Raw genomic sequence first — 25,612 nt, forward strand, 5'->3', positions numbered from 1 at the left:
GCCGAATCCGAAGCCGCCAGAGCGTCCCTCGTAGAATCCAACGCTTCTCTCCTCGAAGAACGTCAAAAGAAGGACGCCAGATTCGCCCAGTTTCTATCCGAGAGGAAGAAGGGCCGGGAGGAGGAGGACGAGCTCAACACCGCCGTCGCTTCAGACCACGCTCGAGAGACGTCTGCACTCAGGGAAGAGCTCGAGGATCTTGGAGAGGAGCTGGAGGAAGCCAAGCAGGAGACGAGAGGTCTGACGAAGAGGGTGGATCAACTCGACAAGAAGCTCTCTCTGAAGGCGAGGGAGAACGAGAACTTGAGAGGAGAGTTGGCCTCAGAGGCTAGACGCTACGAGGGTTTGTTGCAAGGCAAGGCTTTGGAGTTGGAGAAGGCCTTGGAGGCTGGGAGAGGGATGGAGAGGGAGTTGGAGGAGGTGAGGACGAGGGAGGGAGGAGAGAAGGAGCTCAAGGAGGCTTTGGAGGCGAAGGATCGGGAGATCGGGAGCTTGGTTTCCGAGAAGAAGTCGTTGACGAGTGCTCTGAAGGAGTTGGTGAGTCTGTTTCCTTCCCGTTCTCGCGTCGAGGAAGGAGGAAATCCTGACTGACCCTCCTCCGCGTCGCTTTTCTCGTTTCACCAGGAATCCGAGAGGACGAAACAGGTTCGCTCGTCCCTAGCCGCTCTTTCCTCTTTTCTCCCACATCCTTCTGACTCCCTCCTTTGCCTCCTCTTCTCCCAGATGGATCAATTCTCAGCCTTCAGCGCTTCCTTCCAATCCTTCAACAAACGACCTCTTCCTCTCGACGCGTCTTCCTCCTCCTCCTCCTCCTCCCAACCTCCTGCAAAGAAGTTCAAGGAGATCGATCCCATCTACACCAACGGAATGCCCAGTACTGAGGCTGAGAAGTTCGTATACACCCTCGTTCAACCTTCGTTTCAGTCTCGTTGAGAACCTGACCTTTCCTCTTGCCTTCGAATCAAACAGAACCGTCTTCGTCGACTACTGGACCAACAAGCTCATCCCAAAAAAGGCCGAAGGGAGGATGTGCGTGCTATGCAAAAAGTGAGCTCTCCAACAACCCAAGCCATCTCTCTCTCGCGTCTCTGCCTCCGTGTTCTGACAAAACCCTCCTCTTCTTTCGCGTCGCGTCTCTTCGTTCTCCAGTGCCGCGGGCGCACGTCCTCGGGAGCCTCTCCATTTCGCGTCCGACGTTCTGAAATCGGAACCTCTGATGTCCAAAGCTCTCGTCGCACATCTCGTACCGCTTCACGCGGAGCACTGGGACAGGATCTGCTCGGGGATTGGGAAGAAGTGAGGGAGGGCTGGGTGGTGCGACGAGTCGCTTTCGTTTTGACGGTTTCGAGTTCTGTTTTTTTTTTAGTTTACGTTCGGTTAAAATAACGATCTTTATGCCTTTATGTCTTCCCTTTTTCACCTTCTCGAGCCTTATAGAAAACGAATCACCCTCAAACCTCCGTTCCCTCCTTGAGCTCCCTTTCCCTCCTTCGATCAACCATGACCTTCGCTCGATATGGAGGAATTCACCTTTCACCCATCAGCCTCTGCTTTTTCCATCAATCTTGCTTCTTCGTCTCGCAGCCATCTCTCAGTCGGAACGGCGCAAAGCCCATGGCTTCAACAACCTCCACTTGAGTACAGTGCTCCCAACTCGAAGCCCACCATTCTCCTTCCTTCCCCTCCTTCTCTTCTATCCCTTCCTCCTCATCTACCGTCCCACCGACTTCCCTCCTCCCCTTCTCGTTCGGTCAGTGTTCGAAAGCCTATGAGACCGAGGACGAGCTCAACCATCCTCAACTTGGGGCTCATTGCGAGAGCATGAAGATCTCGACTCCTCTCGATCCAAAGTACATCGGTATCTCTCTCATCTCCCCTCCCCAACGCACCGTTTCCTTCCCACTACTCTCACCACTTCGACTTAGCTTACCCTTTTTAGATCAAGCGGTTCAAGCAGCCGAGTTCGGGTCGCGTCGCGTCGATTTCACTTTGGCTTGCCTTTCTTGTCTTGACCGTTGCCTCCACCCTCATCCTACTACCTTCACCTAGTCAGGTTCTTCCCCAATTTCTCTACTTCTGATTTGTCTCCCAGTACACACCCGCTCTCATCTCAACCTTCTTGTCGCTGCTCCGTCTTCGACGCCGAAAACGAAAGACGAGAGCCAGCAAAGTCAAGTCATCAGTTTCGTACCACCAAGAAGAGAAAGAATCACACACACAAAGGTTACGACGCACAGATAGACTACCGAAGCCAAAACGAGAACGAGAACGAACGAACGAGAACGAACGAACGAGAACGAGACGAACGAGAAACGAAAAACGAGATCTCCTCCCTCCCTCCCACAAGGAATCTACAAATGAAGAAGAGCAACCGAGAAAGAGAAATCTACAGCACCGGATCCCCCAAACTCAGCGACTCCTCGACCTCCACGTTCGGCAGGGTTGAAGGGGGAGGGAAAGGAGGAGTTGTCGTCGAATGGCTCTCCTCCTCCTTCTTCGCGTCCGCTGGGGGCGGTGTCGTCGAACTTTCCCTCTCCCTCCCCCATTCCACTCCAACGCCTTCCCCGCCATCGAACTGACTAACCACAACCTCCGGAACCCCTCCCGTCCCTCCCACCTTCCCAGCAAACCCAGCTCCTCCTCGACTCGTGGCCGTCTCGTCCTCAACCCCTTCCATCTCCATCTCCACCTCGTCCTCGTTCTTCAACTCCCCCTCTGCTCCAGCAGGATCCGTGTTCCTCCCGTTCCTCACTTCCTCTCCCACCGCTCCCTCCTCGCTCTCCGAGATAACGTAGCGGAGGACGTCCGAGAGAGAGATGATCCCGACGAGCCGACCCTTCTTGCGGTTGGCGGCCGGATCGTCTACTCCGTCAACGACGACGAGTCGATGGAGCCGTCGTTTGCGGATGAGTTGGAAGAGATTGGCGAGGGAGTCGTCGGGGGTGCAGGTGACGACTCCTGGGAAGTCTGGGGAGCGACGAGCGAGGGCTTGGGAGATGGTGAGGTCGAGGGAGGTGTAGGCTCCTAGGCGGAGGAGAGTCTGCGTAGGAGGAAAGATAAGAGGGAGGAGTTAAGTTTGGTCGAAGAGTCGAGAGGAAAGACCTTGAAAAGAGGAGAAAGAGGGAGTAGAGAGAAGAGAAAGGGAAAGAGGGGTATCGAACTCACAATAACATCGACCGTCTCGTACAGATTCACCACGATCCCTTGATCATCCACGATCGGAACTGCACTGATCCCCTTCTCCGAAAACATATGCACCACATCGAACACCGTCGTCTGAAGGGTTGCCGTCGCTATCGGCCAGTAAGGTTGAGTTGGACCTCGAGGTCGTTCCGCTTCGGACGCGACGTAGGTTCCGATGTTGCACGCGCGGAGAGGAAGAGTGAGGGAGGAGGTGATGGGGCACTGTAAAGAACGAACGAGAGGTAACAAGCAAAAGAAAGAAGACCGAGAGGCTTCAGCTTTCGCGAGCGATTGGAAGGGCGACTGAGCGAAGCAAGGAAGGAAGGAAAGTTGAGCTCACGTTTACGGCGATGAACTTGAGGACTCGATACTGAGTCAATACCGAGAGGACGACTTCTCCTCCTGACTGCTGATCTCGATCGATGAGAGGCAGACGACGAGCGTGGGTCTTCTGAAGGAGTTTGGCGGCTTCGAAGAGGGGATGGAGAGGGTGAACCGAGAGGAGGGGAGGAGGTGGGACGCCGATGGAGCGTTCGATCTCTGTGGGAGCCGGACGAGAACGAGAACGAGAAACGAAAGGTCAGTATGTATCCTCGTCGATATGTAGGGCAGACATAAATTCGGGCTGTGAGGCCGAGAGAGGATGGAAGCGAAGGAGGAAAGAGAGCTCAACGAACCTCTGAGCATCTCCAGCCTGAAGTGTTCGACGTCGACGGCGGCCTCCTCGTAGGTTTGGGTGTAGTAGTAGTATTGAATGAGGTGGATGATGTCGGATACCGTGAGCATACCTGTTATCGATCACAAAGAACGCAAAACGATTGGGTGTGAGCTTGAGGGGAGGAGAAGATGGGGAAGGGAGGCGAGCTCGGGAAGGAAGGAACAGATGGGGGACGAACCAGCAAACGTCGAGGTCTCCGAGTTCCATAACGGTGCCGAGATGACTCCTGGATAGATAGCGGAAGGAATGTAAGTCAGTTACGAGCTGTAGAGCTGCAGGGATATAGGAAACGAGAAGGGGAAACGAAGGATGACCGAGCTCGACCCGTCCGTCGACTCGAGACTTTCAGATGCCATCCCGAGCTCCATCAGCACCTCAGGAGCATAGAAGCAGTTCGAGAGCACTCTCCCGAATGCGTATATGCTACCCAAATCCGTCTTCATCTCTCTCCATCTCCTCTCGACCCATCCAACGACCTCTCCTTCCCTCCCTTCTTCTCGAGCTGCTCGGGACGTACCGTTCTGAAGCATCACTCCCAGCGCCTTCTTGACCATCAACTTTGTATCCAACACGATCAACCTGAAGCTGACAGGGAAGACGTCATAACTGCTCCTTCCCTTCAAGAAGGTCCGTATCGAAACGAGACCCTGCTCGTGGGAGACGAAGGGCGTCTCTCCTGCTGTCGACATGGCTCGAGCTCGACTCCGAGGCGTCGTAGAGTTCGAGTTGGACGGACGACGAGGTTTGGAAGGAGTGGAGGAGGAAGAAGAAGATGGGGGGATGGGGTTCGACATGAAGGCGAGAAGCAAGGTTGGGTGAACGTTGGAAGGGAAGGAGAAGGGACTGATGATTGACGTCTCGACGTCTCGATTTGTTACCGAAGTTCGACCCCTTCTAATTAGCTCGAGCTCACCGTCTCTCTTCGACTTCAACGACCACCTACCCTCCTTTTCATTCTTGTCAAGAATCAACCAAGATGCCCAAGGATCCTGAACCCTCTCACGTCCAGCGTGAATTCACTCTGGCTGCCATCAAGGCTGGAATCCGAACGGACGGTCGCAAGCTCACGGAAGCTCGACCTTGGTCTCTCGAATGGGTAGGAGGAGAGGAAGGAGGGTTGGAATGTCGTTTAGGAGATACTTGGTGAGTGCATGTACCTTTCTCTTCTGATATCCATCCAGCTTTCGAGCTCTCGAAGCTCAGAGCAGAGAAGGGAGAGCGACGTGAAGAGTTGAGTCGAGCTGACCTCTCTTTCCTTCCCTCATGCTCGATTCTCCTCTGCAGCGTCTTCGTTCGAGTGTCAAGCACGATTGTGAAACCTCGACAGGATCGACCTTACGAAGGAATGATCTCGTTGAACTTTGAACTCTCCCCTATGGCCTCCACTTCCTACGAGACGGGAAGGTGAGCTCGAATCAAGTTCTCCTCCCTCCTCCCTCCCTTCCTTCGAGGTCGAGCTCACCGCCGTTCCTTCGTCCCCAGGTCGTCCGAGGAGGAAACGCGTCTGACCTTACTTCTCGAGAAGGCAATCCGTAAATCGGAAGCGATGGATAGGGAGTCTCTGTGTATCGTTGCTGGAGAGAAGGTTCGTTGAGCTCTGCCTCAAAACCTCGAGCTCGCTTCCTTCCCTCCTTGTCTCTTTGAGCTGATCTTTCCATCCTCCTCTCGTTCGCTCCAGGTGCTGCACCTTCGTATAACGATCCACCCTCTTTCGGACTGTGGGAACCTGTTGGATTGTGCGATGATGGGAGCGATGGCTGGGCTGAGGAGTTACAGGAGGTGGGAGTGGGAGGTGGAGGGTGGAGAGGTCGTTGTTGTGAGTCTTCTGTTGAACCCTTGTTGTTGTTTCGCGTCATGTTGTCGAGCGAACGAGCTCAAGAGACCCGAAGCTATTCGTTGCCTGCTGACCAGTCGTTCCTTTCTCCTTCTACAGTACCCTCCTTCCCAACGACCTCCAGTCCCTCTCGCTCTCCATCACGTCCCTCTCTGCATCACCTTCGCGTACTTTGAAGGGTCAGTCCCTCACCCCAGAACGTCTCTTAACCTCAAACTAACCTCTTTCTTTGCTCTCATGCTCTCTGCAGACTCCCACCGATCCTGGACCCCTCCCTCTCGGAACTCCTCCTCTCCCCGTCCCTCCTCACGCTCTCCCTCTCCGCCACGTCCGCCACCTCAGCAGCCTCCACAGAACTCAACATGCTTTCCAAAACGGGAGGAGTCGCTCTGGAGCCTTCGGAGCTGATGGAGGTGCTGAGGGTGGGAGGAGAGAGGTGTGCAGGCTGGGGAGGGTGGTTGGAGGAACGGGTCAAGTTGGAGGTGAAGCAGAGGGGGTTGGAAGGTGCTTTCTAGAGGATTTTGTTTGCCATGTCTTGTACTCGATACGGTTGCGTTTATAGTTCGCGCAAAAGGAAATCTGCCTCCGAAATCTGGAAAGAAAGAGGCGCTGCCTCGAACGAAACGAGCATCGGCTCATCGAGTCTCTCCCAACTCGATCCTTCACCACAACTCGTCTCTCTTCTCTCGAGCCTCGCATCGCTCTCAGACTTTCTCCTTCGCCCGTCCTGAGCTCGTCGGAACCTCCTCATAGCTTGCACGGTCTCGAGGATCTCGCCCACCGGTCGGAATCCTACAATCTCCTTCGCCACCTCTCCCTTCCCTTCCCCTCGACGATGCAACCCAACCCTCCTCCCTCCCAACCTCAACGTCAACCCAGCATTATCCGTCCTGCCATAGCTCCTAAACCTTTCACCGCCAATAAGGTTCTCGCGGTGGTTGAGGCGGCCATGGCAGAAGCAGCCTCGTCGAATCCAGCTCCAGCACCTCCGACAACGACCTCGACCTCCTCCCCCTTCCTTTCCTCTTCAGCGAGCTCGTCGTCCCTAGCAGTTCCAGCGCCACCTCCTCGACCGTCTTCTACTACTACTACGACGACGGCGATTGTTCAGATCAACAACGCGCCAGTAGGAGGTGGAGGAGGGGGAGCGGGAGGAGGTCAAGCTCAACCGTCAGCTTCGACGTCGAACAACGCGAAGGCGGGTCCTTCCAACAGTGGAGGAGCAGGAGTCAAGTCAACAGGAGTTGGATCATCTAGTGTACAAGCGTGAGTCCTCAGCTTTGTTCTCTCGCCTTTCTCACAGCTCGAGATCCCGAGGAAAGGAGGGAGGGACGGAAGGATCCCTCGATTCAAGCTTCCTTCTCCCAAGCTCTTGCTTACATCCTTTGTCTTCTCTCGCTTTGTCCCACCTATACAGAAGTGGATTCGCAGCCTTCGCCACCACCAAAGCCAACTCTCCGACCTTCCCTTCCAACGCCAACGCCAACGCAGCCGCTTCCTCCTCCTCCAACCCGAACCAACCTCGCACCAACTCTCCTCTCAACACCATCAGGAACCCCAACCCTCGTATCCAGCGTCCGAACCCGATTGGAGGAGGGAGCGGGAGTGCTCCCGGAGACGCGTTGACGTCGGCTGAAAAGGAGGACCTTCGAGCAACCACTGCAACGGCAACGGAAACAGCGCGAGTGCAGGCCGAGCGAGACACCCAGATCCAAAAGGCCCAGCAGTATCAGCTGAATCGCCAGAAGGAGCAGCTACTTCATCAACAGCAGCAGCAGCAGCAGCATCACCACCAGGGAGGCCAGGTCGGGAACGGAGCAGGAGCTGTGAGTCTTTCGTTCTGCTGTGTTTTCTCTTTCGATTCGAGAGAGAAGAGGATTTCTGCCCAGTCAAGCTGACTCGTTCTTCCTTTCGTTGATGGGCATACAGGGTCAACACGCACCGGTCGATCCCGAAGAGCGAGTCTCTCTTCCCCCCCATGTCTCTCCAATCTCGTCAACTTCGAGCTCACCCTCTTTCTTCCCCTTTCAACAGCGCTCTCTTCCTCGCCATCAAGAACAACTATACAACCGTTCTGAACATGACCTCTGGTTCGTCTCTCGTTGCGTCCTTCGTACCGCATCGCGTCGCTCATCGCCTTCCTTCCTCCTCCCCTCTCTCTCCCTTCTTTCCTTTCTTTTTCCCTTTCTCGTATCATCTTCACTCTTTCTGCAGGTGTCGTCAACGAACGAAACCAAGCCCGCCAACAACTTCGATCAGAACAAGAAGCCGTCTCCCAACACCTCGCCGCCATCGCCTCCCTTCGCCAGTCCAACCAATCCCTAATCGCCCATCTCTCCGCCTTCAACTCTTCCGTCCAAGCCACCGACGCAGCCCACAAGGTTCAGATGGACAAGCTCTCCGACTTCGTGGTCTCCCTCACTCGAAAACACGCCGCCGACTCCAGTCGCCTCGAAACGGAACGGAACACCGAGAGGGAAGACTGGAAGGGGTCCTTGAAGGTCGCTGAGGACGGGAGAGTCTGCTTGGAAGGGAAGCTGAAGGACGTAGAGCAGTGGAAGAAGGTCGCCGAGGAGGAGCGGGATCGAGCGTTGGGAGAGGTAGAGAAGGTCGGGAATCAGTTCTCGTCGTCCCAGGCGGATTTCAAGAGGATGAGCGAGAAGGCTCGGTCGTTGGATGCGGAGAAGAAGGAGTTGAAGGGGAAGCTTGATGGGTTGGAGGCGGAGAAGAAGGAACAGGTTGGGAAGCTGGAAGAGGAGTTGGACGGGTTGAGGGGGAGAGGGATGGGGTTGGAGATGGAGGTCGAACGGCTGAGGAAGAAGATTGGAAAGGCGAAGGGCAGGGAGGAGGAGGAGGAGAAGAAGGGAGAGGAGTTGAGGAAGAGGGTTGGGGAGTTGGAGGGGGAGGTGAAGAAGGAGAGGGAGGAGAGGGAGAGAGAGGGCAAGGTGAGTCGACGTCTCGTTTTCGTTCTCGACGGATCCGGCTGGAGGCTGACTCTGTTCTTCGTTGCCTTCCTTGTGCGCGTATTCAGACATCATCATCGACTATCTCCAACCTCGAGAAGGAGAAGAAGGAGCTCGTCGATGCTCAGACGACGCTGGAGAGGGAGAAGAGTCGTGTTCAGGAGGAGTCGACTAAGGCTAGGGAGCAGAACGAGAAGTTGATAGCTGAGGTGGAGGAGTTGAAGAAGGTGAGTGATCACACCCACGCTCACATTTTTTTGGGGAAAACTTTCGAAGACGAACGTTGGACTGACGCGTCGTCGATCCCTTCCCTCTCTTCACTTTCACAGGAGAATCTCGTCGCCTCGGACGCTCTCAAAGCATCGGACACGAATCACAAGGCTACTAAACACCAGATGGAGCTGGCTCGGAACCTTGCGAGTAGGAGGATCAAGGAGCTGGGGAGGGCCGAGGTGCGTTCCGTTTCATCGTTCTCGCTTTTGGCTCTCGTCCTTCTTTGCTGATCCTTGGTTACTTGCTCTTCGTTCGTTAACTTTGGCTCGTTGTACAGGAGACGATTGCCGTACAGAGACGGTGGATCGACGCCCGACGAGCAGCGGAGTCGGCGGCAGAGTTGGCTGGATTGGGGAAGGACGAGAATCAGAACGTGAGCTCTTTCTTTTTATTTTCGCTGCCTCTTGCTTCTTTCTTTGCTTCCGTTCACTGATCTTCGGTTCTGTTTGTTCTTCAGGGGTCACCCTCGGCGTCTCCCGCTCCTTCAGCTGCTCTTCTTCCTCCCGTCATCCCTAAACTGGCAGCTCTCTCCCTCTCGCCAACATCCCAACCTCCTGCTCCGACTGCAACTACTCCTCCAGCACCCCCTCCTTCTCCTCCACCCGCAAGCACAAGCTCCAGTCCGAGCTCTCAAAACGGATCGTCGTCGTCCAACGCTTTCATCCCTCCACCGCTCTTCTCCCCTTCGTCCACCTCCCAAGTCCCAGCCAAGAGAGCGAGCTCGTCTCCGGATTCCGTCGGTCGAGCAGCACCTGGTCGACCAACAACTCCCTCATCGAACCGATCCATCGTTCCAACGACGAGACCTTCGACAGGAGGAAGCACCCCGGTCGTCGCGTCCGCTCTCCCCTCTCACATCGTATCGAGACCTTCACCTCCCGTCGGCGGCCCTCGAAGAACGTCAGGAGGTCCTTCCTCTCTCGGTCAGTCGTCGGTCGTTCCCTCCAGCTCGACGGGGAGTGGATCTTCGTCGCCGTCGTCGTCTTCGCCGGGATCAGGAGTCCAAGCCCGAGGAGGACCGACAGCTCGTTCGACGAGTTCATCTTCAGCAACGGGAGCGAACGGGGGAATCTCCTCCAAATTTCCAATGCCCGACGTCTTCAGCACCAACATAACCTCCACGACTTCGAGGTCGCAGAACCAGTCGCCTGTTCTTTCTTCCGGCGCGAAGAAGAACCCAACTCCTCCCAACTCTTCCACTCCCATCAACAAGAACGGGAATCCCCGTGATCCTCGACTCAACAAGGATCTTCGTGCGAAACCAACCCCGACTCCACCTCAACAAGTCCCGTCGACGTCGATGAGACCTTCCTCTTCCTCCGCCTCCTCCTCTTCGAAATCCAACCCCAACGCGTCTTCCTCCTCGTCCTCGACCCCGACTCTTCCCTCCACGTCGAAATCCCCCATCTCCCTTCCCAACTCCAGCTCGTCGAACCCCCTGATCTCGAGGATTGGACCTCTCCGAACAGGAGGAGAAGGTTCATCACCGTCAGTGAAGAGAGCGAGAGAGTCGAGTGGAGGATCAGCTTCGCCATCGCTCGAACCTCCAGCGAAGAAGAAGGTCGTCGAGCGAGCGTCGTCCGTCAACTCCGTCGGCAGCTCTCAATCAACTTCCTCCTCCAAAAAGTTGAAGTTGAAGAATGAGTTCCTCTTTGGTGCTCCTCCTAGGGATCAAGCTCAGAAGAGGTGAGGAGACGCCTCTCTCTCGGTCGTCGTCGGAGCGTCGAAGGCTCTCTCTCTCTTCTCGCCTCGTTTGCTGACGGGTTCCATATTTTCCTATCTTATCAGGGCTGCCTACTGGAAACATTGGGCGAACCGCTTCTTCGTGATCAAGGACGGGGAGGGTCCTATGTGTGAATACTGCCGGTGAGTCTCGACGCTTCCCTTTTCTTCGTCGCTCTTTCTCCTTCGACTTTCGAGACTCTCGCAGCAACTGACTTCAAACTCTCTTCTTCCTTTCTTCTTCCGCTTCTCGGACGAACCGACATCTAGACGAGAGAACAACGCTCTTCCCGACAACGTCGTCCCTCGTTCGCACGCTCAGATCATCAAGGACGTTGGGATCGCAACCTCTGGATCCGAAGAGGCCATCATCAAAGCCCGACTCGACCACATCAAGGAAGCTCACAAGGAGGTATTCTCGAAGATCACTCATCCGAACGGGGTGAAAGGCTGGGAGGCTGAGCAGAAGCTTCGAGGGGGAGGAGGACGAGGGGACGGGAAGTAGGTTTTTCGTTTCTGTGTTGGTCGGTGGTTCCTCCTTTGTTTTGTTGCTCTTCTCTAGGGTAACTCTCCGCTTCCTCTTGTACTCAGCTACCTCTCTTTCGATACTTTCATAGCTTCTCTCTCTCTTCATCGTTTCTCCCGAGTCGTCGCGTCGCTCCCCTCCTCTCTCGTCTCGTTTGCTTTTCTTTCTTTCGTAACGACACTGAACGAACATCTCCCGTTTCTCTTGTGCTATGCCTTTCGATCTTCTCTGAGCAAAAAAGGAGAGAAGCTCGCTCGAGAAAGGAGCAACGTTGAGGGCAAGTCGGTCGTTCCGTCGTCGCCCCCGCCGTTCTTTCTCTTTCTCGGTGTATCAGTCTTGCTCCCGTCTTCTCTGTTGTCTTGTCGTGAGGACAACATACCATGATGTTTCGTGAAGCGACGAAGAGAGAAGAAAAGAGCAAAGAAAGCGAAATCACGACTCTTCCTCTCTCCCTCCATAGATTCACCTCTGTTTCTTCCTCCAGCTGCTCTCCCCACCTCGGTACCCGTAAAGAATCACCTAATCATCACTATCAGGCACCATACCACCCATCTCTCGGCTCAATCCCCTCAAAGCCTTTTCCAACTTCTTTCGCTCCTGCTTCTCCAACTCCGTCTCTCCCTCTCCTCCAGTAGACTCCATCTTCTTTAGGTGCTGCTTCTTCTGGTTCCCATTCGAGCTGTTCCCGTCCGAGGATTCGTTTCCGTTGTCTCTGAAGGAGGAGGAAGAGGGAGTTCCGTAGTTAGAAGGATCGGAAGCAGATGAAGTCGACGCGACGGTGATGGAAGGCTTTGGATCTTGGGTGGTGGACTGAGTGTCGGAGGAGGAAGTGGTTATATCGAGGCCGTCGGAGGTCCTTTGGAGATGCTCTGAAGGAGAAGAAAAGGTGAGCAGAGAGAAGGGAAGAAGAGGAAGTAAGTTGAAAGAAAGCGAAGGAGGATGCGCACAAAAGATGGAAAAGAGACGACGAACCTGCACCATGCTGGGTAGGAGTGGTAACTAGCTCATCGGAGGGTGAGAAGAGAGTGTTTTGAGTAGGAAGAGTGGGTTCGTCGCTGCTCATACCGAAAAGAGAGAGAGTGGAAGCTGGAGGAAAGATGGGTCTTCTCTTGATTCACGGTTCGACATTTCAGGTCGAGATCGAATGATGTCACTGGAGAAACGGCGAGGGAAATCTGGAGCGTTCGTCGACGAGCCCAAAGGAGAGTGAGGAGGTTGAGGAGAGAAGGAAGAGTCGGTTGGGGTGATGGATGGGCGATGAGAGGAAGTGGAGGGCGAAGAGGATTGGGCAGAGGGACAAGAGGAGGACTGCTGAGAGCTCGCGTCCTTCAAAACCTCTCGCATGAGTTCGAGTGCAGTCTCTTCGACTTTGGTATCGTTCCAGTTGTCTATGAAGTTCGAGGAGATCAGCTTCGAAAGAACACTCCGGATTTTTGAGAAGAAGATCACTCACGAGCGACGCGTTCGGTGCTCGGGAGATTGGGAATCGGCAGTCCTGAGAGACCTACTTGGGGAGGTGGGAGTTGGTCTGGAGGTAGAATAGGTGGTGGATTCGTGACGAACATCGGCTTCAAAGGAGGATGACGGTTGGTTGGGTGGAGAATGAAAGGAAGGAACGTCGTGAGCCGATTCTCGTCTTTCGACTGCCACCGAGACCCACGCGTTTCTTGTTTGAAAGTGAGAGAGCAGAGGGAGGCATGAGATTGGACATTAAGATCGTAAGGCTAGATATGAGAGCTAAGATGGGAAGCAAAGCGAAGAGATAGCGACAACAGACGGGGTTTACGAGCTCGAATCTCGTTCGTCTTCCGAGTCGTCGTCGCGTCCGAGAGCCATCATCTGGAGGCGACGAAGGAAGATGAAGGAAAGCGAAAAGATCAGCATCGTCAAGAATGTTCGTTCATCTCGTCTGTGCTCCTTCGAGCATCCGTCCTCGTCTCGAACTCACCGTGAACTCAGCGATCCCGTCGTTCAACTCTCCCGTCTTCCTCTGCTCGTCTTCGACCCTTCTCAACTCTCTCTCCGCTTCGTCCATGACCGAGTCGGGAGGAGGAGGTGGAGGTGGAGCCATCATGACTTGAAGGACGAAGAGGCCACATTCGAAGAGTTGGAGGGAGGCTTTGTTGGAGTACGAGAGAGCACGAAGGGAGCGGTTGAGGAGGTTCTTTTTGTAGCTGCGAGAAAGAGGAGAAGATAAAAACGATAGCTCAATAAGCGGGGAGACGGAGATTGGGATCTGGGGAAAGAAAGGGGAGAGAAAAAAGAGGGAAATGGACGAACGCGTGCTTGACATGATCGACGTTTCGTTCGAAGAAGACGCAGAGCGGTTTCCTGTTCTCCGTCAACATCTGAGAGGATCAAAGGGACCGAGTCAGTCTCATGACGTCTTTCCGAGTCGTTTCGAGCAAGTAGACTCACCGTAACTCCTCCAAACGTTCCCTCAGCCTCGATCAAGAAGTCGGCTCCAGGATCCCTGTCCGCCTTCCTGCTCTTCTTCCGACTGCTGCTAGTACCACTCCCTCGAGACGACGACGATGGGAAAGCGGAAGAAGAGGAAGATCCTGAGTACGACGGGTAGAAGAGGACGCCTGGCGCTCGAGAGGAGATGGTGATCTTTTCCGAGGATGGTTCGAGCGATTGAAGTTGCTTTCGAAGATGAGAAGATTGAAGGATGACTCGGAGAGCTCTGTAAACGAGAAGGGAAACGAGTCAGTTCCTTCCACGGACGTTATAGAAAACCGAAGGGAGGGAGGGGAACGAACAGGTCGTCGAGCCGAGGGAAGTCGAGCTCTGCGAACTCGTCTGGTGAGGAGGTCGAGAGTTGGCAGGTCGTCGTTGGTCCTCCTCCTTGCTCAGTCCTGACCCATCGAGGCACAATGAGAGTCCATCAGCTCTTCTCAGTAAGACCTCGAAATGTAGACGGAAAGAAGGAAGTAGCACTCACAAGATTACCTGCAGCAACTCACCCTCCCCTCCCCAAGAGATCCTTGCCGCCGTGATCTTCTGCTGACCTCCTCCTCCCTTCGCACCAGACTTCTTCCAGCCTCTCTCTCCTCCCTCCGCATCCTCGTCGTCCTCATCGTCGTCGTCCTCGTCTGCCCACGTGGGTTTCTTCGAGTGAAAGCCTCCACCGAACATGCCTCCTCCTCCTCCCTCCTCTCCTTCCTTCTTGGTCGAGCCAGCAGCGGCAGCTTTTGAGGTTCTGAAGATGTCTAGGCATTCGAGAAGATGAACGAGGTTGATTTCGATGTCGATGGAGGGTGGGAGGGGAGGTTCTGGAGGAGGATCGTCCGAGTCGACTGAAGCTGGCGAGCTCGGAGGAGGAGCATTTGGATCGAGAGGAGGGTTGAAAGTGAAGCTGGAGAAGACGTTCAAGGGGACATAGGCTTTGGCTGAGATCAAAGGACACGAAAGAAACCGTCAGAGGGAGCTTGAAGGAAAGGGAGGAGGGAGATGGAAGGAGAAGATGGGAGGGAGGGGAGGAAAGACTCGAGCTCACCAAGAAGGACGCGAGACTCTTCAGACGTGAAGCAGAGGCCAGCTTCCGAGATGGTGACTTTGACTCGCTGTGAAATGGAAAGAAGTATGTAAGACTCAATCTCTCGCGTATATCAGAGAGGATGAAGCTCACTGGTTTGAATGCGACGGTTCGAAGGACAGAAACAAAGTGGCGAACGTCGTTCAAGGTCGCCACGAAGAGCTGTGGCGAACGAAGGAGAAGCAGGGATCTTCAGCATTTTGCATTGATGTACGGAAGAGACTTGGAACTTACCTCTTGTCCTTCCTGAGCCATTTCGGTGGAGATCGAAGTGGAGGAGATGCTGGTCGTTTGGGAGAAGGATGGACGTCGAGCTGTTTTCGACCTCAACGAAAGCTGACCCTCAACGACGTCCCCCTCCCTCGCTATGACTTCTACACTTCCCCCTCTCGACACCTTCATCCAGGACCTCTTCTCGTCACTGTCACTCAACACGGAGGAATCAGAAATCGAGTACCTCGCTCGACTGGTGGAGGAACCTGTTCGTTTCGCCTGCCTCCCTCCCTTCCTTGCTTTCCTCTCGAGCTCAACCGGAACTCCCTCGCTGAAGCTTCTGATCCCGTTTTTACCTCACCCAAACAGGATCTCGAAGAGGAAGACAAGCTGGAAGCTATCAAGGGAATCTTGGAAACAGAGGGTGCCGAGGTTAGCTCCATTCTTGCTTCCTTTCCTTGAACGTCGAGCTCACACTTTTCTCCTTCCCTCCTTCACCTCATCGTGGCTCTCAGGAATCTGCCATCGAATCCTCAGCAGCCTCCATCATAGAAGAGTACAACCGAATTCAGACCATCCCTCCTCCAGCGGAGCCTGAGGCTCCAGACGGTCCTCCTACCTCAGCCGGTTCGTCCTTCTTCGACCTCCCTCCCTTCAACCCGTCCCCGTCGCTGATCTCGCCTCCTCCTCCTCCTTCTTCCTGTTTGAATTCTCAAACAGCCGCTCCTCCACCACCCGATCAGTCCCACCTCGACGCTCAACGAAAAGCCTGGCTGATCAAGCAGTACTCACTTGTAGAGGATCCGAACGGCAACTCGAACCCTTTCGCGTCGTCGAGCCACGGAGGAGGAGGAGGACCTGGACCCGGGGAGGAGGAGCGAGCTAGGAAGAGTGCTGCTGCTGCTACGAACCCTATCGACAAGGCTCTACTGGAGGCTGAGGTGGCTAGGATTGGGATGAAGAAGAAGCAGCTCAAGAAGCTGAAGGAGGATGGTGAGCAGATCCAGTCTCCTTCTTCTCCCTCTTCTTCGGCGTTTGCGACCGAAACGAACTTGAGAGTTGACTGCCTGCTCTTCCCTCTATCCTCGTTGACCCAGATATGCTCCGACCTAATATGAACAAGGCGAAGGTCGCCTACGTCGAGCAAGCGAATCGTCAGCTGGCGAAGGACTCTGCAGCTGCGAAGAAGAACAAGGATAAGGAGGATCTGGCGAAGCAAAAGTGAGTGGATTTCCCCTACCTGATTCGACCTTCTCTCTCTCGGTCGGCATCGGATCTTGTTGGAAGGAGGGGGACGTCGTCGCCGACGCGAAGAGAAAAGCTGGGGCTGACCTCCTTCTTTCCTCCCTTTTCCCTTGATTTCCTTCGAATTATCAGAGCCGACGCGGCCAAGAAGCTTCTGGACAAGCAGAAGAAGGCTCAGAAGGTTGAGCGAAGGGGTTAAGGAGGAGAGAGAGAGAGAGGTCGCGTCGTCTCGCGTTCCGCTCAAGCTCTTTCATCTCGATGTAACGAATTTTCACGTTTCGAAGAGCAAACTGAAGATACTTCTGCGATCCCAGCAAACTTCTACTATTCTCCCTCTCCCCGATTCTCCTCATCTTTGTCTTCAACTCGATTAAAAATCTAAACCCTCAAAACCCAAAGCTGACTTTTCTTCCCTTCCTCCCTTGCCCCCCCCCCCCACCATCTCCCTCTCCCTCTCCCTCCCTTCCCCTTCCCTTCCCGTGAGTTTTCTCCTCCGTTCGCTGCGCCGTCTTCTCCTTCTCTCTCTTCTTCGACGTGATGTCAACTATACGTAGTTTTAATTAGACCCTGAATGGCCAATTCTTCCTCGTGAACACTTTGTTCGCCAACGAGGAAGAGGTCGTGAGTGAGCAAACTTTGTCCAGCAGGCCTGATCTCTCTCCTCTTCCTTCCTCCCTCTCTTTGATTTGCACTTCTCGTGTTTGGGTGACGAGAAGATGGATGTACTGACTCTGTGTTCTGTGTGTTTTTTTCGAATGGAGCAGATCTTCACGAGATGGAATCGACAAAGGAACGAAGGAAGGAGGATCGAGGAGGACCTCGTTCCTTCTCCGTCTGTCCTTTTGCTGATGGAAGCTTCGTCCCCCGAGTCCTCAACATCCAGAAACCAATCGACCTCTGTTACCGCCTTACTACGGAGGTCCGACGTTTTTCTGAGATGTTGGTGACTCTGCGACGTCGACCCATCAGCTCTCTACGCTCCTTCCTTCGCTCCCTCCCTCCCTTCACCTCCTCCCTTTCACCTCTCTCTCTCCCTCCTCTCACTCGTTCGGTCTCCTCTCGCGTCTCGCCAGTGATGACAAAAGCCGGGGCAACAGGACTTCTCATCACCCCCTCTTGGGGGTGTTTGGAGGAGCTTGACTTGAACACTTCGTTTTTCAGAAGGATCGGTCCAGCTCGTCTTGTAACGATGCTGGTTGTTCTGAGGCTCTTCCTCTCCCATTCTGTTTGCTCTTTGTTGTCTACTGCTGTCTACTATTCATGAAGTGATCACCTCCATTTTCTGCTTCGTCGAAAACAAGAAGGGGAAAGACGAGCTCGGCTTTCCTTCCCTCCTCCAGGGACTCGAGATCAGAGCAGGAGGTGCTTACAGGTGTCGAGTATCGACGAGGATGTCCAGGAGAAGAGAAGATGCAAAAGAGGAAGGGAGGAGAAGAAGGTGGTCAAAAGGAGAGGAAACAATCGAGCTCAACTTTCGACCTTCGCGAGATGGACCAGCGTCGATCTTGCAACGAACGACCATCTTGCCGTTGCTTCAGGATGCTGGATCTTCACTCGATAGGAGGAGTAGCAGCAGCTGCTCTTCTCTTGATCTCTGCAACTCCCACTTCGGCGTCAACTCCCATCGGAGGAGGACAACGGAACGTCAACGTCTCGCTCTCGACTCCTTGGAAAGCTCAACATCCCATCTTCGACATCCTGTACGTCGTCTCGCTCTTTTTCTATGACCAAATCAATCTGAACAACCAATCCTCTTTGCGTCTTCTGCTCTTAGAGAGCAAACCTCGCTCCACTCTCCGTCCTCCTTCCTCCCTCTACTCGAATCCCTCTCGCTCCTCCCTTCTCTTCCTTCCCTCTCGCCCTCCTCCCTCCTGGAAGCGACTCTTCCCCTCCTCTCGGACTTGCTTCACCCAGCTACTGTCCCTGCATGGCATCTCGGAATAGCAGCCAAAGAAACTGCGCCTCTCGTGGAAGCGTTCATCAGTCTACACGATCAGGAGATGGCAGCAGGAGGAGGAGGAACCGATGAGCTCGACGAAGCGTGTGGCGCTTGGATCGAATGGAACGGCCACAGAGCTTGTGGTGTAGAAGGAGCAGTAAAGGTGCTGGGATTGGAGGAAGGGAAGGGAGATATAGCTTGGGATCAGTCGAGCTTGAAGAGGTTCGTTCTTCGTAGACTCCAAAAGCGAAGGAGGAGATGGTCGACTCGAGCTGACACGTCGCTCCTTCCTTTTCTTTCTTCTCTGCTTCCAGCCCTCAACTTCCAACTCTCTACCCCTTCGATCACGTCACTCCCGCCTCGCCTATCGACTCAACCATCCCTCCAGCTATCCTCTACTTCCATCCTTCTTCGGAGCTTTTCCCTCCTCTCCTCAAACTCGTCAGGTCCTTCCCCGAACTCCCTCTCGTCGTAAGATATCGATCAGATCCAGCCCAGCAAGCCGAAGAGGGGATCAGAGCTGGAGTGAAGGTTGGTGGGTGGGGTGTTGAGATGGTGCTCAAGAAGATGGAGTACTCGAGCGTTGACGATCGGGCGAAGACTGGGGGAGACGGTTCGAACGAGGAAAAAGGTGAGCTTGACGTTCTTTCGCTCCTTCTTTCCGACTTGGGCTGGGATCTCGGAGCAACGTGTGGTCTCCAGAGCTTTATGTTCTGATGGGTGTACACCTTACGCTCTTGCAGAGCTGACTTTACCTTCTCGTCCCTCCTTTGGCACGCGTCTTCAACCTCAGCCTCGCCCTCCGACGCGTCCGACTCCGAATTTCCCCCTTTCTTCGACACTCTCGGCCCTTCACCTTGGTCGGCTACTCAAACTCCTCTCTCAGAAGATGATATCCTCAGTTCGTCTTCAACCTTCCTCTTTTTTTCATCTCCTCTCAAGATCCTGACCCAACCCTCCTCTTCTGACCCATCCCACAGCCCTTCCCCTCCGCTCTCTCACCCTCCTTCTCGCCCACCCCAACCCTCTCGCCGCCCTCGAAGAACTTTCTCAAAACTTCCCTCTTTACGCCAGCTCCATCGCGCTCTCTCCCAACCTCACGGCCTTGCACGACGAAGCCTCCGAAGAAGGGAAGACGCGTGACGCTCGACTGAGGGAGCTTTGGGAGAACAGACAGCTTTGGGAACAGCTTGGACCCAGTACGGGTGGAGGGCCTGTAGCCGCCGGTGCTGGAGCGGGAAGGAGTGTGGAGGGAAGGATTTGGTTGGGTGGAAGGGAGGTGAAGGACGCAGAGATGGGAGTCTTCGGGTGAGTCGACGACTCGTTCCTTCGTTGCCGCGTACCCTAGCAGCAAGACTTGAACAATAACCCTCGTTGAACTCTTCAACTGAGGCTAGCAGAGGCATAGTCTTTTTTCCCTGTCGTCTCGCTCGAACTGACCTCTTTCTCTCTCCCTCTCTCCTCTCCTCTCCTCTCGCAGCCTTCTCCCTCTTCTTCGTCAATCTCTCGCCCACTCTCTCTCCTTGACCACCCTTGGCTTCACTCCTCTTCAAGTTCACGCCCTCCTCTCACTCCCGACCCCACCTCCTGACCTCTTCGACGGTCTCGTCGACGCGTCCGATCGGCCTGAGCTCGGGAACGAAGACGAAAACGAAGGAGTCAGCGTCACCAGTTGGTTGAACGACATCGAGACGGAGAGTCGGTACGCTAGTTGGAGAGGGGACTTCCAGACTGTGAGTAGCGAAACTAAGTCTCTTCGGGGCCAGAGGACGAACGAGATGGGTCGGAGCGACGTCGGGCTGACGTCTTTCCCTCCTTGCCCGTCCGCCGTAGCTGCTGAGACCCTCTCAACCCGGAGCGATTCCCCAACTTCGTCGAAACATCTTCAACGTTGTCTTCTCGGTCGATCTGTCGTCCGTTTCGGGAGTCGACGTCTTGACGGGTCAGGTGAATCAGCTGGTGCAGAGAGGGTTGGGAGTGAGGTTCGGATTTGTTCCTGTCCTAGATGGAGAAAGTGGTGATGGTGAGTCAAGTCAACCAATCCCAAGGCCAGCCGGAGAAAAAGGAGCAAGCAGGCGGATGGACGAGGGAAGCAGGACGCGTCGAGGTGAAACTGGGACTGATTCTTGACGCTTCGTTTTGTTTCGTTCTTTGACATGCAGCTACCAAGATGGCTCGTCTCACGAACTACCTCATGGATACCTTTGGAAAGACCCAGGCTCTTGGATTCCTTCGACAGGTTCGTCGTTTACTTGCGCCCTGCGTTTCTCGTCTTCCTCTCCTTTCGAACCCTTACTTACCTCCCCTTGACCCTTCCCGCTCTTCCTCTCTTTCTCAGATCATTCAATCCTCCCCATCTCCCCACATCCCTCTCTCCCTAGTCCACCAAACCTACGTCCGCTTCGTCGATTTCGTCGAGCCTCTCAACCCATCCACCCACCCCGTTCTCGAGTTCGTCGATATAGTTACTCCCGGGAAAACCAAGGACAGGAAGAGGGAGGAGGCGATCAAGAAGTGGGAGGAGAGACTGGATTTGGCTGGAGAAGGAGGCGGGAGAGGGAAGATGGTCTTCGTGAACGGGAAAGGGGTTGAGAGGGACGATGTGAGTCGAGTTGGGTGTTTACCGAGACGAAGCGACGAAGATGGGATGGGCTAGACGAAAGCTGACCTTGGGTTGAACTTTTATCAGACTCAGGGATGGCTTCGAAACGTCCAGATGGAGCTGAGCGCTCAGATTTCGCACCTGATGGAGGAGGTTCGTCGTCGTCTCTTTGCTTTCCCTCCATCTTCTCGTCTCAAACAGCCCTCATCTCTCACTCTTCGCTGACACTTCGTCCTGTGTGTCCCCTTGGTCACAATCCTTTAGGTCGCCTTCGGACGCATCCGAGAAGAAACTCCTGAGGATCGAATCGACGCGTCCGTGTATTTCTACGACTTGCCTCAGGCGACGAAGAGGCGGAACGGAGTCATCTTCGAGGGGACTGGAGAGGGCCAGAAGTTGAAGATTGTGGATATGGTCGGGCTTTTGCGTCAAGACGACGAGGAGAACGGGGTCGGGAAGAAGTGGATCTACCCTGGTGAGCTCGAGACTCGAACGAAGCGAGCAAGAGGCCGAGTGCCGTTGGTTTCGAGCGTTACTAACTCGACACTTCACTGCTTTGAAATGCTTAGATGCTGACAGTAGGACTGCTGTTTCGATCTGGATTGCTGGGGATCTCGACGGAGAGCGAGGGCTGGAGTTGGTGAGGGAGTCGCTGAAGGCTTTGGTGAGTTCGACCTTTCCTCGTCTTCATCCACTACACTTTTCAATGGTCATTGTGCTGACTCAATCTCTCCTCACTTCGTTGTCAAAACTTCCAGGAAGCCGAGAAGACCGACCCGTTCCGACTCACCTTCGTTCACTTCCCCTCCTCGTCCTCGAAACCTTCGCCAACCCGACCTCTCCTATCTACCCTCCTGCACGACATCCTGCACGACTCGTCTCTCTCTTCGGCATCTCCTTCTACACTTCTCGAGATCATCGATAAGGCTGAGATTGGCCCTGGAGGAGCTTCGGCGGCTCAACCCGCGGGAGAGGTCGAGAAGGCGAAGGCTTTCTGGGAGAGCGGGAAGAGGTTCGAGGAGGCGTTTGGTTTGGGCGATGGTGAAGTCGGTGTAGTCATCAACGGAAGGGTGAGTCCCGAGATGCCGGGGAGGAAGACGTCGATTGTACTTGAGCTGACCTCCTTCTCGTCTTCTTCTTGCCTCCTTCAGGTCGTCAAACCATCCGTCACTCGAGGCTTCTCCGCTCAAGACTTCTCGACCCTCATCCTGCACGAGATCAACCTTCGTATCGGTTCCGTTCGAACTGCCGTTCAGGGGATGTATGAAAACCTCGACGTCTTCGATCGGTGAGTGCAACTTTCCCGCCCCTTCTGCTCGACCAACAACGAGAGATCTGACGCATCTCTATTTGATACCACTAAGTGAAACGATCTCCCACCTCGTCGTTATGGCTTCGTGCCTTGTTTCTCATGCGGTCGCGAGTGACAGCCCCGAAGGGATGTTCGGAATGGCTTCGACTTCAAACAGGAACAGCTACTTCGACGCGTTTGGGTCGGAGCAAACGTGAGTTCGAAGTCGCATCTCCTCTTGAATGCCTCCTCCTGACCCTTGTTCTCCTTCTCATCAGATCCTTCGAGCTCGGATACAACGCAACGGCTCTCTTGCACTTCACCGTCATTCTCGATCCTCTCTCCGAGACGGCTCAGCGATGGTCGACGACCTTGAAGGTTCGTTCCTGTGCTGCTACGTCCTCGAATAGTTCTCTGGCTGACGATCTCCTTCTCTTCAATCAGGTCCTTTCCGAGATGGACTTTGTTTACATCAAGGTCATCCTGCTTCCTGTTCTCAAGCTTCAAGAGGTCAGTCGTTTCACCTCGTCGCATCTGTTGGAGATTGCCGTTTGCTGACCCGATTCCTCTTTCTCAGCTCCCTCTCAAACGGTTCTACCGACTCAACCTTCACTCTCGTCTCTCCTTCGACGGTGCTGGGTGAGTTCATCTACTCGCTTGCCGACGCGTCGCAACCTTTCCTGAGCTCTTTCGTTGTCCTTTCTCAGCCACGAAACCGCTCCCACCGCCCTTTTCTCCAACCTCCCTCAGGAACCCATCTTCACCCTCGGTGTCGACACTCCTTCCTCTTGGCTCGTCATCCCTCGAGAGTCCATCCATGATCTCGATAACCTTCGACTCTCCGACCTCTCGTCCAACGTTCAGCCCATCTTCGAACTTCAGAGCTTGATCGTCGAAGGTCACGCTCGGGACGTCGCTACCGGTGCTCCTCCGAGAGGACTTCAACTTCAATTGACAGATCGAGCTGGGAAAGCTCTGGCCGATACGAGTGTGATGGCGAACCTCGGTTACTTCCAGCTGTGAGTCTTTGCCCGACCATCTCTTCTTCGACGAGAAGCGATCCGACGCGGCTCTTGCTGACGCTTGACCTTCGTCTATTCCTCTTTCGCAGGAAAGCAAACCCTGGAGTCCTTCAACTCAGCATCCGAGAAGGACGAGGACGAGAGATCTACGAGCTCGACAGCATCGGCACTTCTGGATGGGACTCTCCTCCTGCCAACGTCACTGGATCGAGCATCAGCGTTACAAGCTTTTCGGGATTGACTCTCTTCCCTCGGATGAGGAGGAAGGCCGGAATGGAGACTGCTGATGTGCTAGACGTCTCGAAGAGCGGTCAGGGATCGTTCGTTGGTTCGATCAAGTCGAGGTGAGTTCGAACAAGGCCTTTCGAGCTTCCTTCCTCTGCTCGATGCTGACACTGACATCCCTACCTCTCTTCTCAGCTTCTCTTCCTTCTTCGGAGCGAAACAAGAAGTCGTCCTCGTCAAGAAGAACGCCGACATCAACATCTTCACCGTCGCGTCGGGTCTGCTTTACGAGGTGAGTCGTCTCCCTCTCGTTTCCTTTCGAACTACTGGACTAACGAGTATCATGCTATCTATAGCGATTTGCCTTCATCATGGCTATCTCGGTCATGCGACACACCAACAGCACCGTCAAGTTCTGGTTCATCGAGAACTTCCTTTCGCCTTCGTTCCTCGTTCGTCCTACTCTCTCGCGTTCCTCCTTTCTCACTTCCCGAAACTGACAATCCTCCGTCGTTTCATATTACACAGGAGTTTATTCCCCACCTCGCCAACGAGTATGGCTTCGACTACGAGCTTGTAACGTGGGTCTCTCTTCTCCGTCGGCTCTTCTCCTTCTTCGTCTCTGACTTCCTTCTCTCGTTGTCCTTCTTCAGCTACAAATGGCCGTGAGTCGAGCGTTCTCTTCGTTTGCATGTAGCTAGGCTGACACTCCGTCGTTCTCGCAGTACCTGGCTCATCCATCAAAAGGAGAAGCAGCGATTGATCTGGGGTTCGCCGTCCATCTTCCTCCTCGTTTCAAGGCCATCGAACTGATCTTTCTCCTTCCATTATCCCTCATCTCAGGCTACAAAATTCTCTTCCTCGACGTCCTCTTCCCTATGGACCTTGAGAAGGTCATCTTCGTCGATGCTGGTGCGTTTCAACGGCCCTTTTCTGACCACGACGCGCCTTGCTGACCTCTCGTTCTGTCTTCGATGCAGATCAAATCGTCCGAACCGATCTCAAAGAGCTCGTCGACGAGGACCTCTACGGGGCTCCTTACGGTTACGCTCCGATGGGAAGCGACAAGGAGGAGATGGAAGGTTTCCGATTCTGGAAGACTGGTGAGGCCTTCGATCTTCGACGCTCCTTCAACACGCAGCTGATCGCCACTTTCTTCACTTGTACAGGCTACTGGAAGGATTCTCTTCGTGGAAAGCCTTACCACATCAGGTGAGTCGCTACTTTAGGTGCAGGAAGGCGACGAAAAACGCGTGCTGATCCCCGCCGCTCTCTTCCTCTTAGTGCTCTCTACGTCGTCGACCTGAACCGATTCCGCCAGGTGAGTGTATCCATCGGTCCTTCAGACATCCCTCGAACTCACCGTTTTCCCGCGTTGTCCTAGATCGCTGCCGGAGATCGTCTTCGAGGCCAATACCAAGCTCTCTCGAACGACCCGAACTCGCTCTCCAACCTCGACCAGGACCTGCCGAATAGCATGCAGGATCAGATCCGAATTCATACCCTCGATCAGTCGTGGCTTTGGTGTGCGACCTGGTGTAGCCAAGAGTCGCTGAAGGATGCGAAGACGTGAGTTGAGCAAGCTTCGAAAGCTCACTCGACGCGTCGGATTCTGACTCTCCTTTTCTTTCCTCCTTCTTCAGCATCGATCTCTGTCAGGATCCCCTTACTGTGAGCCTAATCTGCTTCCTCTCTTTTCCCACGCTCAAAGCTGAATCACCCTCCTCTTTTGAACTACAGAAAGAGCCCAAGCTCGTTCGAGCGAGGAAGATTCCCGAGTGGGAGATTTACGGTTCGTCTCTCGTTCTCTGTCTCCCTTGCCTCGTAGCCACCTTCTGAACCATTCCTTCCTTTCCCTTTCAACAGACGGAGAAGTCGCCGCTCTCGCCCTCAAGCTTTCGCAAGCCAAAATCATCCGTTCAGGGACCGTCGAGATCGCCGATCTGGCGGAGGGAGTCGTGAAGGAAGGGTCGGCTCTGAAGGAGGAGGAGGTGGTGGAGGAGGAGGTCGGGAGGGTGAAAGACGAGCTTTGATTCAGTGTCAGAGTAGAGAGCTGGTATGCAGCGAACTTTTGCTGGCAAAGTGGAGGGAGGAGGCAAGGGAAAGGTAGCTCAATGAGGGAAAGAGGTCGCTGCACGTACGATAGAACTTTTTTCGTCGGGGAAGTCGAAGTCGTCGAACTGGATTGATCGATGCAGGATGTACGCCAAACCGGCCGGTCAGATAGAGGCGAAAGAACAGAGGGAGGAGGAGAGGTCGAAGGGAGGAAGAAAGGGAAAGGAGCTGACCTTGTCACGAATCCTTCTCGCTTTTGCTCT

General features: G+C 54.5%; 7 protein-coding genes across 7 annotated transcripts; 4 read left to right on the top strand and 3 right to left on the bottom strand.

The window, feature by feature from the left end:
* Positions 1-366: 366 nt before the first annotated feature.
* On the top strand, positions 367-1,418 carry BDY24DRAFT_386140 (uncharacterized protein). The gene is made up of 5 exons (XM_076640063.1): positions 367-537; positions 625-645; positions 724-890; positions 970-1,047; positions 1,150-1,418. Exons 1-5 carry the CDS (start codon positions 400-402, stop codon positions 1,298-1,300), a joined length of 555 nt encoding a protein of 184 aa, XP_076497355.1. The 5' UTR covers positions 367-399; the 3' UTR covers positions 1,301-1,418.
* A 968-nt stretch (positions 1,419-2,386) lies between these two features.
* SNF4 (AMP-activated serine/threonine-protein kinase regulatory subunit SNF4) lies at positions 2,387-4,590 on the bottom strand (the record flags this gene model as incomplete). The annotated part of the gene is made up of 6 exons (XM_076637370.1): positions 2,387-3,040; positions 3,166-3,405; positions 3,524-3,723; positions 3,861-3,971; positions 4,080-4,127; positions 4,419-4,590. 6 exons carry the CDS (start codon positions 4,588-4,590, stop codon positions 2,387-2,389), a joined length of 1,425 nt encoding a protein of 474 aa, XP_076497356.1.
* A 190-nt stretch (positions 4,591-4,780) lies between these two features.
* Positions 4,781-6,308, top strand: BDY24DRAFT_386147 (exosome complex component RRP45). The gene is made up of 6 exons (XM_076640064.1): positions 4,781-5,044; positions 5,186-5,305; positions 5,384-5,486; positions 5,580-5,717; positions 5,835-5,914; positions 5,986-6,308. Exons 1-6 carry the CDS (start codon positions 4,878-4,880, stop codon positions 6,248-6,250), a joined length of 873 nt encoding a protein of 290 aa, XP_076497357.1. The 5' UTR covers positions 4,781-4,877; the 3' UTR covers positions 6,251-6,308.
* Positions 6,309-6,381: 73 nt separating this feature from the next.
* BDY24DRAFT_386151 (uncharacterized protein) lies at positions 6,382-11,429 on the top strand. Its single transcript, XM_076640065.1, has 11 exons — positions 6,382-7,001; positions 7,156-7,561; positions 7,665-7,693; positions 7,770-7,825; positions 7,950-8,680; positions 8,767-8,925; positions 9,028-9,150; positions 9,249-9,344; positions 9,429-10,657; positions 10,760-10,837; positions 10,964-11,429. Exons 1-11 carry the CDS (start codon positions 6,571-6,573, stop codon positions 11,196-11,198), a joined length of 3,573 nt encoding a protein of 1,190 aa, XP_076497358.1. The 5' UTR covers positions 6,382-6,570; the 3' UTR covers positions 11,199-11,429.
* Positions 11,430-11,604: 175 nt separating this feature from the next.
* On the bottom strand, positions 11,605-12,784 carry BDY24DRAFT_440652 (uncharacterized protein; the record flags this gene model as incomplete). The annotated part of the gene is made up of 4 exons (XM_076644540.1): positions 11,605-12,088; positions 12,192-12,274; positions 12,346-12,607; positions 12,673-12,784. 4 exons carry the CDS (start codon positions 12,782-12,784, stop codon positions 11,739-11,741), a joined length of 807 nt encoding a protein of 268 aa, XP_076497359.1. The 3' UTR covers positions 11,605-11,738.
* Positions 12,785-12,905: 121 nt separating this feature from the next.
* BDY24DRAFT_386154 (Rad1/Rec1/Rad17) lies at positions 12,906-15,061 on the bottom strand. The gene is made up of 9 exons (XM_076640066.1): positions 14,992-15,061; positions 14,851-14,919; positions 14,719-14,785; positions 14,164-14,611; positions 13,982-14,077; positions 13,638-13,905; positions 13,500-13,567; positions 13,168-13,393; positions 12,906-13,058 (listed from the first exon to the last, which is right to left on the bottom strand). The coding sequence occupies exons 1-9, from the start codon at positions 15,010-15,012 to the stop codon at positions 13,002-13,004; spliced, it is 1,320 nt and encodes a 439-aa protein (XP_076497360.1). The 5' UTR covers positions 15,013-15,061; the 3' UTR covers positions 12,906-13,001.
* Positions 15,062-15,063: 2 nt separating this feature from the next.
* Positions 15,064-25,537, top strand: KRE5 (Kre5p). The gene is made up of 40 exons (XM_076644541.1): positions 15,064-15,238; positions 15,340-15,402; positions 15,486-15,597; positions 15,691-15,963; positions 16,068-16,191; positions 16,348-16,396; positions 17,556-17,587; positions 17,754-17,915; positions 17,990-18,376; positions 18,469-18,785; positions 18,948-19,055; positions 19,135-19,462; positions 19,635-19,887; positions 19,988-20,177; positions 20,317-20,393; positions 20,493-20,756; positions 20,844-20,909; positions 21,021-21,231; positions 21,326-21,420; positions 21,515-21,826; positions 21,908-22,044; positions 22,121-22,261; positions 22,326-22,425; positions 22,492-22,557; positions 22,625-22,686; positions 22,755-23,066; positions 23,159-23,413; positions 23,490-23,586; positions 23,651-23,746; positions 23,823-23,875; positions 23,948-23,959; positions 24,020-24,063; positions 24,138-24,206; positions 24,275-24,397; positions 24,464-24,506; positions 24,579-24,615; positions 24,679-24,863; positions 24,938-24,965; positions 25,035-25,086; positions 25,161-25,537. Exons 1-40 carry the CDS (start codon positions 15,125-15,127, stop codon positions 25,325-25,327), a joined length of 5,616 nt encoding a protein of 1,871 aa, XP_076497361.1. The 5' UTR covers positions 15,064-15,124; the 3' UTR covers positions 25,328-25,537.
* The last annotated feature ends 75 nt before the right edge of the window (positions 25,538-25,612 follow it).

Source organism: Mrakia frigida, assembly GCF_051309035.1.
Source record: "Mrakia frigida strain ATCC 22029 unplaced genomic scaffold BDY24scaffold_12, whole genome shotgun sequence".
Lineage (NCBI taxonomy): Eukaryota > Fungi > Basidiomycota > Tremellomycetes > Cystofilobasidiales > Mrakiaceae > Mrakia > Mrakia frigida.